Here is a 14,567-nt window from a genome sequence, read left to right as displayed (position 1 = left end):
TGCAATCTTTGTGCTGGAAATATCCCCACTGACTTCTAAAGAGCGAATGGAAATTTTGATTGCATGAGGACGGTAGAATCGTACACAAAATGTGTACTTCCAGAGCCCTGTAAAGTCTATTGTGCTGCCTCATAGCAACAGAGGCGAGGTTGCCACTGAGCTCCTGTCAGAAAAACAGTATAATTTATTCCAAAAGAAAGCATTTTCTTAAATAGCCGCTCAGCCCATTGATGTTATCATTCTTCATCTTAATAATTCCTATAATAAAAATGAAGGAGAAAATACTCATAACTGAATTTCATTGCAACAAAATAAGAGACGCTCACTGAAAGCACCCCAAGTGAATACGTACGCGGTATCTGTAATATGACTGATTGCAACATTGTCGTAAAGGGCAATCCTGTTCTGAGGAAACAAGCTTAACAAGTTAAGTAAATCATGAGTATGCTAATTGTTTTTCTTTTTGTAAGAAGCTTTAGCAACAGAGCAACAAAGCAACATTTTATTCTAGCTGAAGGACAGCACAACTTTCTCCTAATGAAGGTGAAACTGACTGCAACCTTGCTCTGAACGTGGGCACTGGGGACATCGCTGCCTACTGAGGTTCAGCAGTATCTGCCATTATCACTCTTTCTAAGTCTCCCTGCTGGGACCTCCAGTGTGGCCAAAATGTAACTGTTTGAGCTGAAATCTTGTCTTCAAAATGTCTGTCTCGGAGCAAATTCTTCTCCAAAATTTCAGTCAACACCAGAACAAAAGTATGGAAAAATATCATATTTTACCTTTCCTTGGCACTCTTTCCTTTGAAAAGTTCTGCTGTCCCCATGCACTGGAGCAGAGGTCTAAAGGTCAGAAGGAAAGTGATCTTGTTTCAGGAACTGCTTTTTCCTAGCACTGATCAACTTTAGGTGAGTGAGCAGCTGGAGAGCCCCTCTCTCTCCCTGTACTGATGGCTCACAGCTGCCTAAGCTTAGAGGGAGGTTAGGCCCCTGAAGCAGAAAGCGAAGAGCCGGTCTCTCCCTTCTCTCGGCAATCCCCGACAGCTGGGTAAGAAAACTGCCTCATCCAAATGCTCCAGGGACAAAACGCAGAGCAGAAAGGAGGGAAAAGAGTTAATATAACCAAACAGGAATATTCTGCTAATGCAACATCTTAGGAAAAAGCTCTCCCTGCACAGCACCTATGTTATATCAGGCAAAAACCACCAGCAGTCATGATGGGTGGCTGCTATAATTTTGGGTGCATTACATACGGCCCTGTGGCCTGATCTGTAGCAGAGCAGGACTCTGACTGAACCCAATGTGAAGCCTGTTCTAAGTATCTGAAATTGTTTATAATGCTAAATATTTTGACAGAACATCTTCTTGGGTTTCAAAATAGATATCCAAATTTCATGGATCTTTTTTATTTTAATCACATTGGTCCAAATTCCCCACAAATGTGCCACTCTCACTGATTTATCTACAGCAACATTAATTGTATGACTGACATTTTTTGGAGGTCCACCTTGGTGCCCCTAGAGGCTGAGCTGCAGTGCTCACAGCTGAAGATGAAGCCAGTGGAAGCTGTGCTTTGAACACAGAAACTCCTCAGATCCGTAAATGCTAAGACACATGGGGGGGGAAAAGTGCTGCATTGGGCGCCTCATATTGCGTACTCGACACTAGAGTAAATTTTAACTTAAATTTCTGTGGGCCTAGATCTCCATTTATAAAATAAAGCCATCCCCACCCATTCCCTTCCTATGAGGTTTATGTCTTCTGTTCACTAACTGTTGGTGATGCACTCTGATACCATGCTGGATGACGTTCAAGAAAATAGTATGTAGCAGTTAGGAACTGGGGCTACAAAGCAAATGAAAAGTATACAAAAGTATTGAATAGAAGGACAATTCAGTTAGCATGATCCACTTTGTGAACTGACTCAGACGTTGTCGTATGTAGAAAACACTGGGCAACTGCATAACTAAAAATCCCGTTTAAGGTGCATACAAAAAAGGAAAAGAATGCAAAGATTAAATTAGCTTTAGCATTTCTCAATAACTCTACATTTAAATTATGCATCTTCAATCACATTTTTTTCTTTAAAGAGAAGCATTTTGCTATACACATATTTCAGTATACTCAAATCCTCTTCGAGCTATAGGAAGGACTTCCTTGATATCCAAGTCTGACCTTTACTATGCTGTACATTTTTAACACTTTCAAAGGCAAAAAATATTGTGACACTGCAACTTACAGAAGTTTCTTATGTAAACTTTTATTGACCTACTTAAGTCACGGTGGGAAAAGCTACAGAAGTCCATAACACTGAATTCATTTAACAAATGTAAACATAAAATCCAGAGTGATGTAAATTAGAAGCATGAGAAATGCTGAGGGGCCAAAAAAGGTGAAAGATGTTATCAATCTCGTATGACATGCAGTGTAAAAAACAGTGATGTCAGCTCCTATGAGACTTCCTATGACTTCCTATGCCCTGCTTCTAACATGCTCAAGTTGTCTTGTTGACAACTGTCAGTAGAAGTGAGATAGTTTAAAAAATAAAGGGATCAGTAGCAACTAACTTAAGGACAGGTCATAGCCAGTATGCCCATAGTAATACTTTGATGTTCACCAAGGTCATACACTCTGTGCTCTTCTAAACCAGAGGAAATGGGTGCAGAATTAGCTGAAAAGTACTTTACTCAATATCTACTAAATGCATCAGCAAGGTGAGCTGCAACACCAGAGGTACTCCAGCTATAAAGATGCTCCCGCCTGGTAGCAAAAGTTACATCCTCCCACTGAACGGAAGAAGACTCCAGGTAGTTCCATGTGCACTGCTGATCTGGGGACAGCATCGCAGCGCATTGCTTCACTAAGCCTGATTCTAAGGTAGCTGATTTTTTTTGTTTTTCCAGAAAACTCTATTAAGAAGTCTCTAATGATGTCTCATTTTCAACAGCATACAACTAACTTGCGAATTGGGAATAAATACATAATAAATAGGTATGATAAAATGGGTACACTGAAACCTGTTTAATATACTATGTAAAATAGATTATAAAATAATACTGTGGAAATAGATGAATACATTTCTTGTACTGCTAGATTCTTGGACAGAGGTGGCAAACAATATGGAAAATAGCACATTAGAGCTTTATTTTACACCTAGAAAATTTCTGATAGGCTTTCACATTGACTGCCACAATTCAAACAGAACACAGGCATGCACAGAGGTGTCTAAAAAGCAGAAAATACTAAGCAGTGTGGATGAAAGAAAGTCTAACTAGCCAGCTTTATGATAGTAAAAAGTGATTGAAATCTGAACCTTGCTGTATTTAACAGCCTGCATGTCACATTTCCCCAGACGGCTCCTCTGAAAGGTTGACCAATATGTTTCAATACAGTGGCCACTCAAAAGCACCAAAAAGACAGCGTATATCCAAAGCACTGTATGGAAATTCTTCTTCCAAATGTACAATGTGAAGCCTAAAGTACAAAAGCAGTTAATTTATTACAGAAGCAGAGATTCCTACAGTAACTAATTCAAACTGCTGATGATGCACTAAATCAGAGTGAGTGATGAACACATACATAGCAGCAAGCGAAGTTCAAAAGGATACAGATCTATGTGATCAATGAGCTGCCACATGGCAAATGAAATGCAGTGTTGACAAACGTACTAATAGAGATGGGGCTCCAAAATAATCAAACCAAATATAGGAAAAATTTAAATAAACCAGTGCAGAAATGTCTCATTACAGAGCTGGAGGTGCCTATTTACACACATCTAAATACCAGACCTTCAAATCACTGGGCGTTCTCTCTATATTTAATATGAAAAAAATATGCCTTGCCATAAAGCAGTAAAACCTTCCAGTAAATGTAATACAGTGGCACCAGCCATGTAAGCAACCACCTATTTCAAACACACAGATTAGGAACAACAGACTACAGATTTAAGTCTCACACAAATCTAATATTATATTGCATATTACTGCCCTGAGTGACGACTGAATGGTAAGGCCAACTTACAGTTTCTTCCTCTACCAATCTATGTAGTTCAGAAACAATCAGAGCAAGTGGTGCTGACCAAGCCTCTTCATACTCTAATTGCTGTCCTAGGTGATTCATGGCTTTTTGACTGAAAAGCAACACCACTTTGTAAGAAGGGTACTGGCATTCAGTGGCATGCACCTCTTGAATTTCCCTGGAGCATAAGAAACTTTGCACATCATGAAAGATGGTAGGACTTTTAAAAAGAAAGAAAACACCTACTGTGAGAAGGAAGGGTTTATTAGACATTTTCTACAAAAATAATAGCTGTGACTTTCTCATATGCAAGTGTTACCAGCTGTGGTTATTACTGTCATTATTCAGTTACTCATTACAGCCAATATAACTATGTTCTCTTTTGGTTTCATCTATGGAGTGCTATGTGAAAACAGTAAGAAAGTTCTGTCTTTGTTACTAGATTTTCTGTTTGAAAATGTCACATGATGCAAGACATCATATGTCTTTGAAGAGCTTCCAGAAAACCATACCTTCACTAGGCAGTCTCTTGGCTGCAGTTTTATTGTGGAACTTCCACACTATAATCCAATGGTCTTTCACGGTATATTTACCATGATAGGAACAGGCCAGTTATTTTTGACAGATATGAATCTCTCCAAAGCCATCTACACTGTAAAACTGAGCATCTCTACTACAATTTTACCTCCTTGCAGACTCAAAAGAACTGTTTGCTGAACTGTTAGGGATCATGTGCACCTTTGTACATTTGCTTCAGCTCATATCCATTGTTAAAGAGTATCGAACGAAGACCTCACTCTCTTTCATCAAGTTTTTTCTTCTTTTTAACACAATTGATTGTTTTCTTTGAAATATAAGGGATTTTTCTCCCCTAAGCTATCTTGATCTGCTCTTCAAAGAGTCCACCTACCAGGTGATAGCATGTAATTAGATCAAGAAAAGTGGTAAGGAACAATAAAGGTAGCTATCCCATTTGCTACTTGCTCTAAACCTTATCCTTTCCTCTCCTTAACCCACAGGTTAGCATATTTGTTGTAGCTTCTCGTATATAAAAGTTCTAATTCTGCAGCGTATAATTAGATGATGAATCATACCTTGATTTCGATGAAACCACAAACACTCAATGCAAACACAAATAAAGGGCTACTCTTTTTGGTTTATGCTAGTGTAATAGGACTACAGGAATACTCTTTTTGATCATCTGTAAAATACTAAGAACATATGTAATACACTAAAAAGAACTGAAGTAATATTAGTGTTATTAACACTGATGTTCTCCATGTACTGGAGGCTATGAAAAATAAAGCAAATAAGATAAAGTGAAGATACTTCAGAACTCAGTTACTCAGCAAGCCATTAGAATGAGCCAGAAGGAATGAACCGTCAAATGCACTTTCAGAATATTCGTTATTTGAAGAGATTTATAAATAGTAGTAATAAAGGCTTGATTTTGCAGCTATCCTTGAGAAAGGCCATTTAATTGAATGTTAGAATTCCATGATAAAACTGTATTCAAAGCAACATAATGCTAAATCCCAAGTAATGGTACCGACGCAAAAGAGCTAAAAAGCCTAAACAAATGCATGATAAAAAAGGTAAACTAGTCCTCCAGTTCCCCTTATCATTAGCAAAGCTAGCCTCCCAACTCTACAGCGCAGGAACACTGTTAGATCTACAAAACACAAGGAATTAAATGATTGACAGACATTGCCAATTGTATAACTTGTAGCTTATGAACAAGCTTTTCAACTGCATGTTTTGTTTTGTTCAACCTGGAGACATATGCATGGAAAATCTCTATTTGTATTTCAAATACTTTTTATAAAAGAAGTTAGAATATCATCTTCCTACTGAACTGATGCCAAGACTTTCCCTAGTCAGCTTTTCACAGTTAGCTTTTTCATAGACTTTCATTAGCAAACAGAACAGTTTCTATTTAGAGCAGAACTGGTGAAAAGCAGAAATAATAGGAAACCACTCAAATAAAAAAACAAAGCTCCATTACAACTTTATGGTAATTATGATTATTTAATCCCTACATAGACCTATTCTTTGATCTGAACTTTTTTGTAGATTTATTTCAGGACAACTTTCACACTCTTATTTCTCAAACAAACGTAGAAAAAAATAGAAAAAGGAAGTTTGAAAAGTATGTATTAAAACCTTCCCTTCTGAAACCCTAAGTGGAATACTTTTTTTGCCAAAGTGGTGATACTGAATTTCTATACGAATGGATCTGTGGAGGCAAAAGTTTCTGGCTGGAATATGGTGTTTGCTGGACTAAGAACAGCAGTCTTACTGGCTTAAATGAGATGAGGGTTTTACCCTTGACATAAACAAGATTTTATGAAGGAAACTTTTGATTTCAAGATTTCCTATCTGGATAAGAAGATAAACTACCTGGTATGACCTGGTGCTACAACTAAGAAATTGAGCCAACTGGGTCATGTGAATAAGTTATCCTGCAAACCCTGAATGTCCTATAAACTCTCCAAAAAGTTGTATTTCCCCAGCAGGTTTCCTTTCATTGCCTATTGCATGGAACAAACCTCTCTGACACAACCAATGCATTTATTTAACTTTTGTTTAATATTTTATCTTCCAATTCATTTTGGTTAGAGGTAGAATTATTCTGTTAAAAAATTACCTGATCCCAGACGTAGTTTATTTAAATTTCAAAATGAAAAGCTTACTAAGAACAGATAAGATTGATTGCTCTTTCCATCTTAGCATAATTGTATTTCAGGTGAACATCAATTTACTTTAAAGGACACTTCTAAGTAGCAGGCTGCATCATACATAATTCATCAATCACAGCTGCCTGTAACATGATTTACTCAAGCAGATTTCAATGCAATAGAGGGAGTCGCATTATTTTTTATGCTTTAGCTTGTTTGTTTTTAAATAGTTTACGAAACACTCATTTGTGCTGAATTATTGTTGAAAAGAGTTCATCCTTGATAATCAGCATGTTGAATTTCTTTCTCTTTGTACAGAAATGTTATTTCTTTTAAGAGGCAGAGTGAGTTTTCAAAACATTGTTAAGGCAGAGAGCACTCCATGCTTATCAAAGGTAAAGATAAAGCTCAAGGATTTTGCTACGGGGGAAGGGAAGGCAAAAATACTTATCTGAAAAGCATTACTAGTTTTAGGGCTGTGTGTTTTCTAGCTGGCTTGACATCATTTGTTATTATTTGTTATACCAGCACACAAATGTAACTGAAGAGAAGTAGCTCTTTCTTCAGCTAGCCCTTCACACAGTTGCCACATGGATAAAATGGCTTTTATGTGGCAATCTACACAAAATGGACATAAAACTCTGTGCCAATTAAAGTGCAATTGCTTCATACACCAAGAAATATAGGTGGAACTGGCGGCACCACCTTGTGTGCTACACTACTCAGCATGTCCATCAAATTCAGCTTCAGGGACATGTTGATGCCTCAGATGGTACTGAAGTAAAGAAACATTTCCACAAATAGATGCAAATATAGTTTAAAAACAAAAAAGAGGGAGTGAGAGAAACTGCTAGAAATGCACACCTGCACAAAGACAGAAATGTCTTTACTTACTTGTAAACCCATTTGAAACACAGAGTGACCCATAAAGTTAGCCAACATTCGAATTAGAGCTGCACCCTGTGGGAAATAATAGAGAAAAAAGAAGTTACCGGTTTTGCATGTCAATATTATACAGTAATAATAATATGAATTAGGCATTTCCATCCTACATTATCATCTTAGAAACTTGTGATTAATATAATCCTTACTTGTGCTGGAATGAAAAAAAAAGAGAAGATAATGCAAATGTTTACATGGAAAAGTGAGGAAGTAGACTGATACTGTTAATAACCTGCCCTGTATACTGAATACGGTGCAGGTCGTAAAACACATTCCCTCCACTGCTGGAGCATGGATGTGTCAGCCTCACAGCTGGTTGCCCCTAGCCCTTCTGTGCACTCAGCAGTACTGCACAGTTTTAAACAAGGGCAAAAAACAATGTCCACGCTAAATTCTACCACAGTGATTATTCATAATTTTTTTACCTTCATTATACTACTGTAAATCAGGCTTTAGTGATACTACTTTCCTTGTAAAAGCCTTCAAGAGCTGATGATCTGGAAGTGGATCATTTTCGTAAGAATTTTTAAAAATGTGGATATACATATTTGACTTATTAATAGTCAACTTATTTCCCACACTTTCATGCAAAGAGGTAAGTGCTTGTATAACAACCTTTCTCTGCTTATACCAGTTCTTATCCCTTTGCCCCTTCAGGCAAAGCAGAGAGATCTAAAAAAATTTCTTTTGTTTCACAGGTGATTCTAATTCTCAGTACTTACACCAAGAAACAGATACTTGCCAGAGTAGCATTCTTTAAGGCATCCCTTTTGTGTTTTCTCACTCCCTCTGAGAACCACAGTTGCTGTGTATTTTCCCCTTGCACAAGTGCTCTATTTCAAGCAGAAATATCTTTGCAGATCTGATTTGATGATTTAGCTATAATATCCCACTTTGCAATCCAATTTCAAGATAACCAGCCTTCCAATCCCATTATCAAATGTTATACTTAGTACTGATCACTACACGAGACGGAGGACACTTTTGATTTAAAGTCAGTGAATCGAAGGCCATAAGAAAACATTATGCTAGGACTCAACAACCTCAGCTACAGATGTAGGTTCAGGAATTAGGCTAATGCTCAATTAAAAAATAAATAAATAAAAAGCAACATTTCACAGATTCAAAAATTCACAGTTTCTAAAGCCAAAAGGACTACTACAACAATGTAATCTGACTTCCTGCATTAATAGAGGTCAAACAGTAATTTAGGCAAAAACTCTACTGCTTCTCTTTACACAATAGCATCTATTTTAGGAAGATTCAAGAAAAGGAAAATGTTTCACAGTACTACATAACTTGTCACAACTAATATTTACTCTCATAGCAAAAACGTACACCTTTTTATTAATTTGAATTTCTCTAGCTTCAGCTTTCAGAACAAGATTTTATGTCTTTTCCTGCTAGATTAAAGTTCAAAATAGTTTTGGAATTCAACAGTTGTCCATTTCTTAGACTATTTAACATTTGTTCCACTCATTTTTTTGTATAGTGCCTATTTTTGAAGTACTGAAGGAATTATCTGTAATAACCAACATTTGAAATAATTATATAAATCAAAAACATTAGTAAATTACTAGTAAATCTTAAGAAAACACAACAAGTTCTTCAAATAGGCAGCAACAGCAAATAATACATAGTTACTAAAGTAACTGAAGAAAAAAAAAGAATTCAGGAGATGTTTGTAATTGCTTATAAGAACTGAACAGTAGATAAACCAAAAGATGGTGTTTGTATTATTAACTCTATGCTATGTTTTTATGGTGGTACCTAATCTTACTGGGAGACGAATCTTGTCTGTAACACATAGTAGCATAGAAAATAATCACTATTGAAACAGATTATTACCTGAACAGACAAGACCATAGGTCAGGAAGCATTATTACCGTTATTTTACCAGAGGAACAGAATGAGTAAAGTTCTCAGAGATGTTTAAGCAGATAAATAGCAGATAAACAGCAGATTAAAAAAATGTAAGAAATAGATAAATCTTATTTATCCGATCAGTAACTTGGACAGGGCAACCCAAAACACCTGCAGCAGAACCAAAAATATATAAAAGAGATCAGTCCAAATCCTTAACGACAAAGACATTCTTCCACTCATCACACATCCCTTTTCTTACTCACTTGTTAGTATTCCAGGGTCCCCTTGTTTCTTTTTCACAGTTTAAATTTCACATAGTAGCAATGGGCATATATTTACATAGGCACCTTAACTCTACTGATTTCTCTGAGAAGTAAGGAAGCAAATACCTTCACATGATCTTGCCCAGAGTCTTTTTCTATCCAGAGACCAAGAACTGTCAGACACATGTAAAAGAAAAAATTATACAATTCCTTTCACAGGTAACATTTAGCCACATTGGATGGAACTATGGATGGCCCTTACACACCAAACAAGACAAAAAAGCAATTAAAGACTGAACAGGAGATCCAAGGCACAAAGGCAGGACTACTCTCTTGAGATCCATCCATTTTCACAGCTACTTTAGAAGTACTTTCTACCAATTATTTACCTTCGGGAAATCCAGAAGTCCTACTTACAGCTTCCAGAACAATAATATGCTTGTCCCAGCTGTGCCATCTTCCCCACACAGAGAAGGCAAATGCCTTCTTGACTTATTCGCTGAAGGACAGTATAGGAAAGGAAAAGGAAGGAAAGGAAAGGGATTCTGAAGAAAAAGTGGAAACCAGAAAACCAGAGAATCTCAAGGGGAAAAAAATGTCTTGGGGAGAAGAGAGGAGAAACGGGAGCAAATGCAGCCCTTGGTGTGGAGGGAAAATAAATGGGAGGAAGAAAAGGGAGGAAACCACTTATTTCAACCTTTCTTACATTTTGAAAGTAGACAGAACAGAGAACAGCAATACATTCATAAGAAGAGCAGAAGCAATCAATCCATTCCCAGCTCTAGGAAGGAAAGGGAAAGGCAGCAGACACAGGCACTCTGACTGGAGATGAAGAGAAATGGGTTTGCAGGGAGAAAGATTAAAAAGCAAGAGGAATAAAGAGTAACTGGCATAAGGAAGAGGGGCTTACTGAAAAGAGGAGCTTGAAGGATGCCCTAACCAGAGGGCCCTGGGAGACAGAGGAGGTATGTGCAGTAAATTCAGTTACAGGAGCAATGGAACACATGGCCTTGGGGTCATCAGAATAGCCCAATGTGCTAGCATTTTCACTGCCTATCTGCCTAGCAAGCAGTGAACTAGATGGAGTCCAGAGGACTTACGCTTTCATACCTTCTGAAAGCTTCTCTGACCTAGACCTACAGAAAAATCCTTAATCACATCAAAACTGTCTTGCTGCAGAGGATGCTCTTTGGAACCTGCCAGCATCATTCCCTGAACGGCCTGACTCACAACTGATCTGCTCCCCACTTCACTCTCAGGGCCACTTCTGCTCTGCCAACATTTGTCCAACCGAGGAATGACGTATGGAGTCTTGAGAAGTGAACCTGGCTCTCTTCCAGGGCAGAATGCCCATTTATTGATGATTTAAGTGCTTACCTCCAGGCAGTAGATGACTCAGTACCTTGTTGAGAGGTAGAACACACTGGTTTAACAGGTCTAGTGGAAAGCAATTATTTCCTATTCAAAAAACGTACCTATGTTCCTGCCAGTGTAAAACCTGACTCACCTTAAGCCATTGTACACCATCTTAATAAAAGTCTATTCAGACAAATACACTGGATATTCAGTTAATGATTAATGGCACTATCTGGCTCTGGTGAAGCACTGTTCATTAGCAGATCTCATGAGTGCTTCGTAAGATATTGATATCAATATCCTGCAAACTAAAGGGAAACTGAGGCACAACATAATGTAAACATTTGCCAAAGATCACCCAGCATTCTCCTCATATAACCTATGACACAGTCGAAGCTTCCTCAGCCTCAGCACTGCTATAGGAAAGGAAGGTAGAACATGTCAGCTACTCCATGGAAATTAACTGCACACACAGTCCTTTTCTGCAAAGTACTCCTGGGAAAAAGCATGCTCATGGACAATTAGACAATGCTGGTAGTTTATGCTCTTTCTTTCCCTGAAGAAACTGGTTTGCATACTCACACCATGGTAAAGACCATCCATAACTAAAATTAGGAGAAAAATTCCTTTATATGTGAACTTAACTTGTCTTTGAAACCTACAAAATGCAGAGTCACAGCTAAGGCATTCAGTCTAATTCTCTCCATGCCAAAATAAAATAGTGTGATTGCAACCTTAACCTCAGATGAAATTAAACTAATTTTTAAAGACTCACTCCTACATTTTTTGATCCTGTGGCATCACTACAGGTCACCATTACTGCAAGTTAATTTAATTCTCTGACTTATCGAATGATCTAATTTTATTGTATCTGATTTCTTAAACTAATTGTTTCACTTGCAACTTGCATCCTGTAATCATTTCTTATACAAAAGAAAGTACCAAATGGAATTTTCTTTAACAGGAAAAAAAAGTAAGTCTTACGTATGAACCCACAAAAATACAAGTACTGCATACAACACTGTACTGTTACACAGCCACACAGGTAGGGATACATCTGACTAAATGCAGGTATCTGTAGCATTTGTGTCTACAATTTCTTTAGTTGTTTAGACTTCCTTTACAGTCAATGGACAGCACTAGTCAATTCTGGGTGCACTTTATCTCATCTTAAAGTAGACCTCCAAAAAGATTGGGAGAATTGTACCCTAAGAGCACCCATCTCTTGTAATTCACTCCAAAAGTAGCCTTGGGTGACTAGCTCATATGTACAGATCTGCACTGCAGACATCTAAAGTGAGGTGAGATGAATTCAACTGCATTGTCCAAAAAGGCCATACAGAGACTGATTCCCCGCTCTGTTACAAAAGTTCTGTACTAGTAAGTAGTTCCCAAGAATTTCTGAATTGTGGTGATATAAAACTGGTGTGACACCATCCTTTTCTATATATACAGTCATATATATTGTATCTCGGTTTACTCTACATTGTCATAGCTTCATATAAGACAACCAACAAAGGCAGGTATTCAAGAGAGGGCCCTGAAGAGAGGGTAGTGTGCTTGCTAGCTGAAGGTGGATGTTCTGTACCAAGCAGACATCAAAGAAAAGCACTTAAAGTAATGAACCGGTTGAAGCAGTTGCAGTGAAGGGAACAATGTAAAAATCAGTAAACTACCATACAGGATTATGCAGAAGCTAGGAGGCAAGGGCAAGGGGCTGTGTGTGAAGAGATACAAATGAGCTGTAAACTCATTCAGCATTATTCTTTTAAGGACCAAAAACTATGTTGGTATTCTAAAAAGTACTCATGAGAGAAAAACATCACCAACACAAAACAGAAACCATGAACTACAACTGACTCTTGTAAGGGTGAAATAATCTATCATTTTGTAAATGCATTGGAGTCAGGGAAGGCAAAGAGAGCATAAAAAGCTGACCCAGAAAAAGCATAGCTCTTCTGTCCTCCTTCCCACTAAAACTTATCATTTTTTCCCAGAACATCAACTTCTTTTTTTCTTTTTGGTTCTGCTTTTCTGTGTTTTGTTGGTTTTGTTTTAGCCGTAGAATTGAGATTCATCTGACTGAATGCAGATGCCTACGCTGTAGCTATCTGATGCTTACTCAGTTATATACAGCTAAGCCAGCTGCCTGACTCCTTTTAAAGGCAATGGAGAGAGAAGCAAGCACTTCAGCTCATCCTGATTCATCTCATCCAAAGACATGCAGCTAAAATAGGACAGATTAATTTCACCCTAAAAGTGCCTGTATATCTTTACTGATGATACAGGGAGGTTAGTGGACTAGTCAATTGCAGGAGTCTACACAGTGAACATCCCAAGTGAGATGACAGGAATCACTCAACTTCATCCTGCAACTTACGGAGCAATGTTAGAAAATGTGAAAGTGTAAACAGTGCAAAAACACCTCCCTGAGTTTGCAAAGTCTGAGACAGCATCTTGCAGGCTCACCTGTCTCACGTAACACCAAATATCAGTAATAAGGATTACACAGACCTCAATATATCCCTTCACTGAATGTCCACCTTGCCATCCTTGTTTAAGAATGAAAGCTATTTATTTTGATTTAGTTCAGAATGATCCCTTTTGTGACATAAAAACTAAAATCAGGAAGTACCCCGGTATGAAAAAGTATCCAAGGTGTAAGCATGGAGTGAGGTACTGAGGAGAGGAGCATTGGACTACCAACAAAAATTACATAGCTGAATTTCTAAAAAAAAAAAATATTAGTATGTCAATTTTCCACAAAACCTCCACCCATCCATTTTGCTTTTTTTCCTCTCATTAAAAAAAACCTCAAACCCACATTGAAATACAGGTGATTTATTAACATTCTTCTACTGTGCAGCAGTCAGTTCAAAATTAGTCTTGATTTACATGTAATAGCATCACTTGTTTTTCAAATACAATGGGACACAGATAGGAGGCCTACAGTTATTTTTCTGTATGCTGGTACCCCTGCAATTCAAGATTAAGGTTACTTTCTCTCTAGCTAAGGGAAATGTGAGTTACTCCATCCTTTACCTCAATTACACTAGACTTTATTCATATTATTGTTAGACCCATTATTATCAGCAATAACTACTTACAATCACCTTTATCTTCATTGATTAAAACAAGGCTCAGACCACATGCAGGCACTCATGAAGGTACCATCATTTCCTAAAGAGTTCCTGATTTAGGATGAGAATCAATATACAAAGTCTGATGCCTACTAATATATACCTGATAGATACTAGTAATCTTTTTTTTAATGAATCAGTCACATTACACATACATTAAATAGCTCCCTCCTTAAACTACTTACTCTGAGCTACAGGCAAGGTTCCTCGTCAAAGACTTTTTGTGAATCCAGTGTCTACTGACTCCCTCCAAGAACTCCATCCAGTTAGTGAGACAGAATCTCCCTTTGCAGCAGTTATATCCAG

The 14,567-nt window shown here is 37.6% G+C and overlaps 1 protein-coding gene across 1 annotated transcript in view; it reads right to left on the bottom strand.

The window, feature by feature from the left end:
- TRHDE (thyrotropin releasing hormone degrading enzyme) overlaps nt 1-14,567 on the bottom strand; it is a 211,988-nt gene that overhangs the window by 83,883 nt on the left and 113,538 nt on the right. Inside the window, exon 7 of the mRNA XM_059817016.1 lies at nt 7,589-7,654. Within this exon, the coding sequence (XP_059672999.1) occupies nt 7,589-7,654 (66 nt within the window). The remainder of the gene's footprint in view (nt 1-7,588; nt 7,655-14,567) is intronic.

Source organism: Gavia stellata, chromosome 4, assembly GCF_030936135.1.
Source record: "Gavia stellata isolate bGavSte3 chromosome 4, bGavSte3.hap2, whole genome shotgun sequence".
NCBI lineage: Eukaryota > Metazoa > Chordata > Aves > Gaviiformes > Gaviidae > Gavia > Gavia stellata.
The sequence above is the reverse complement of the archived record's forward strand: the minus strand, read 5'-3'. Positions and strand labels throughout refer to the sequence as shown.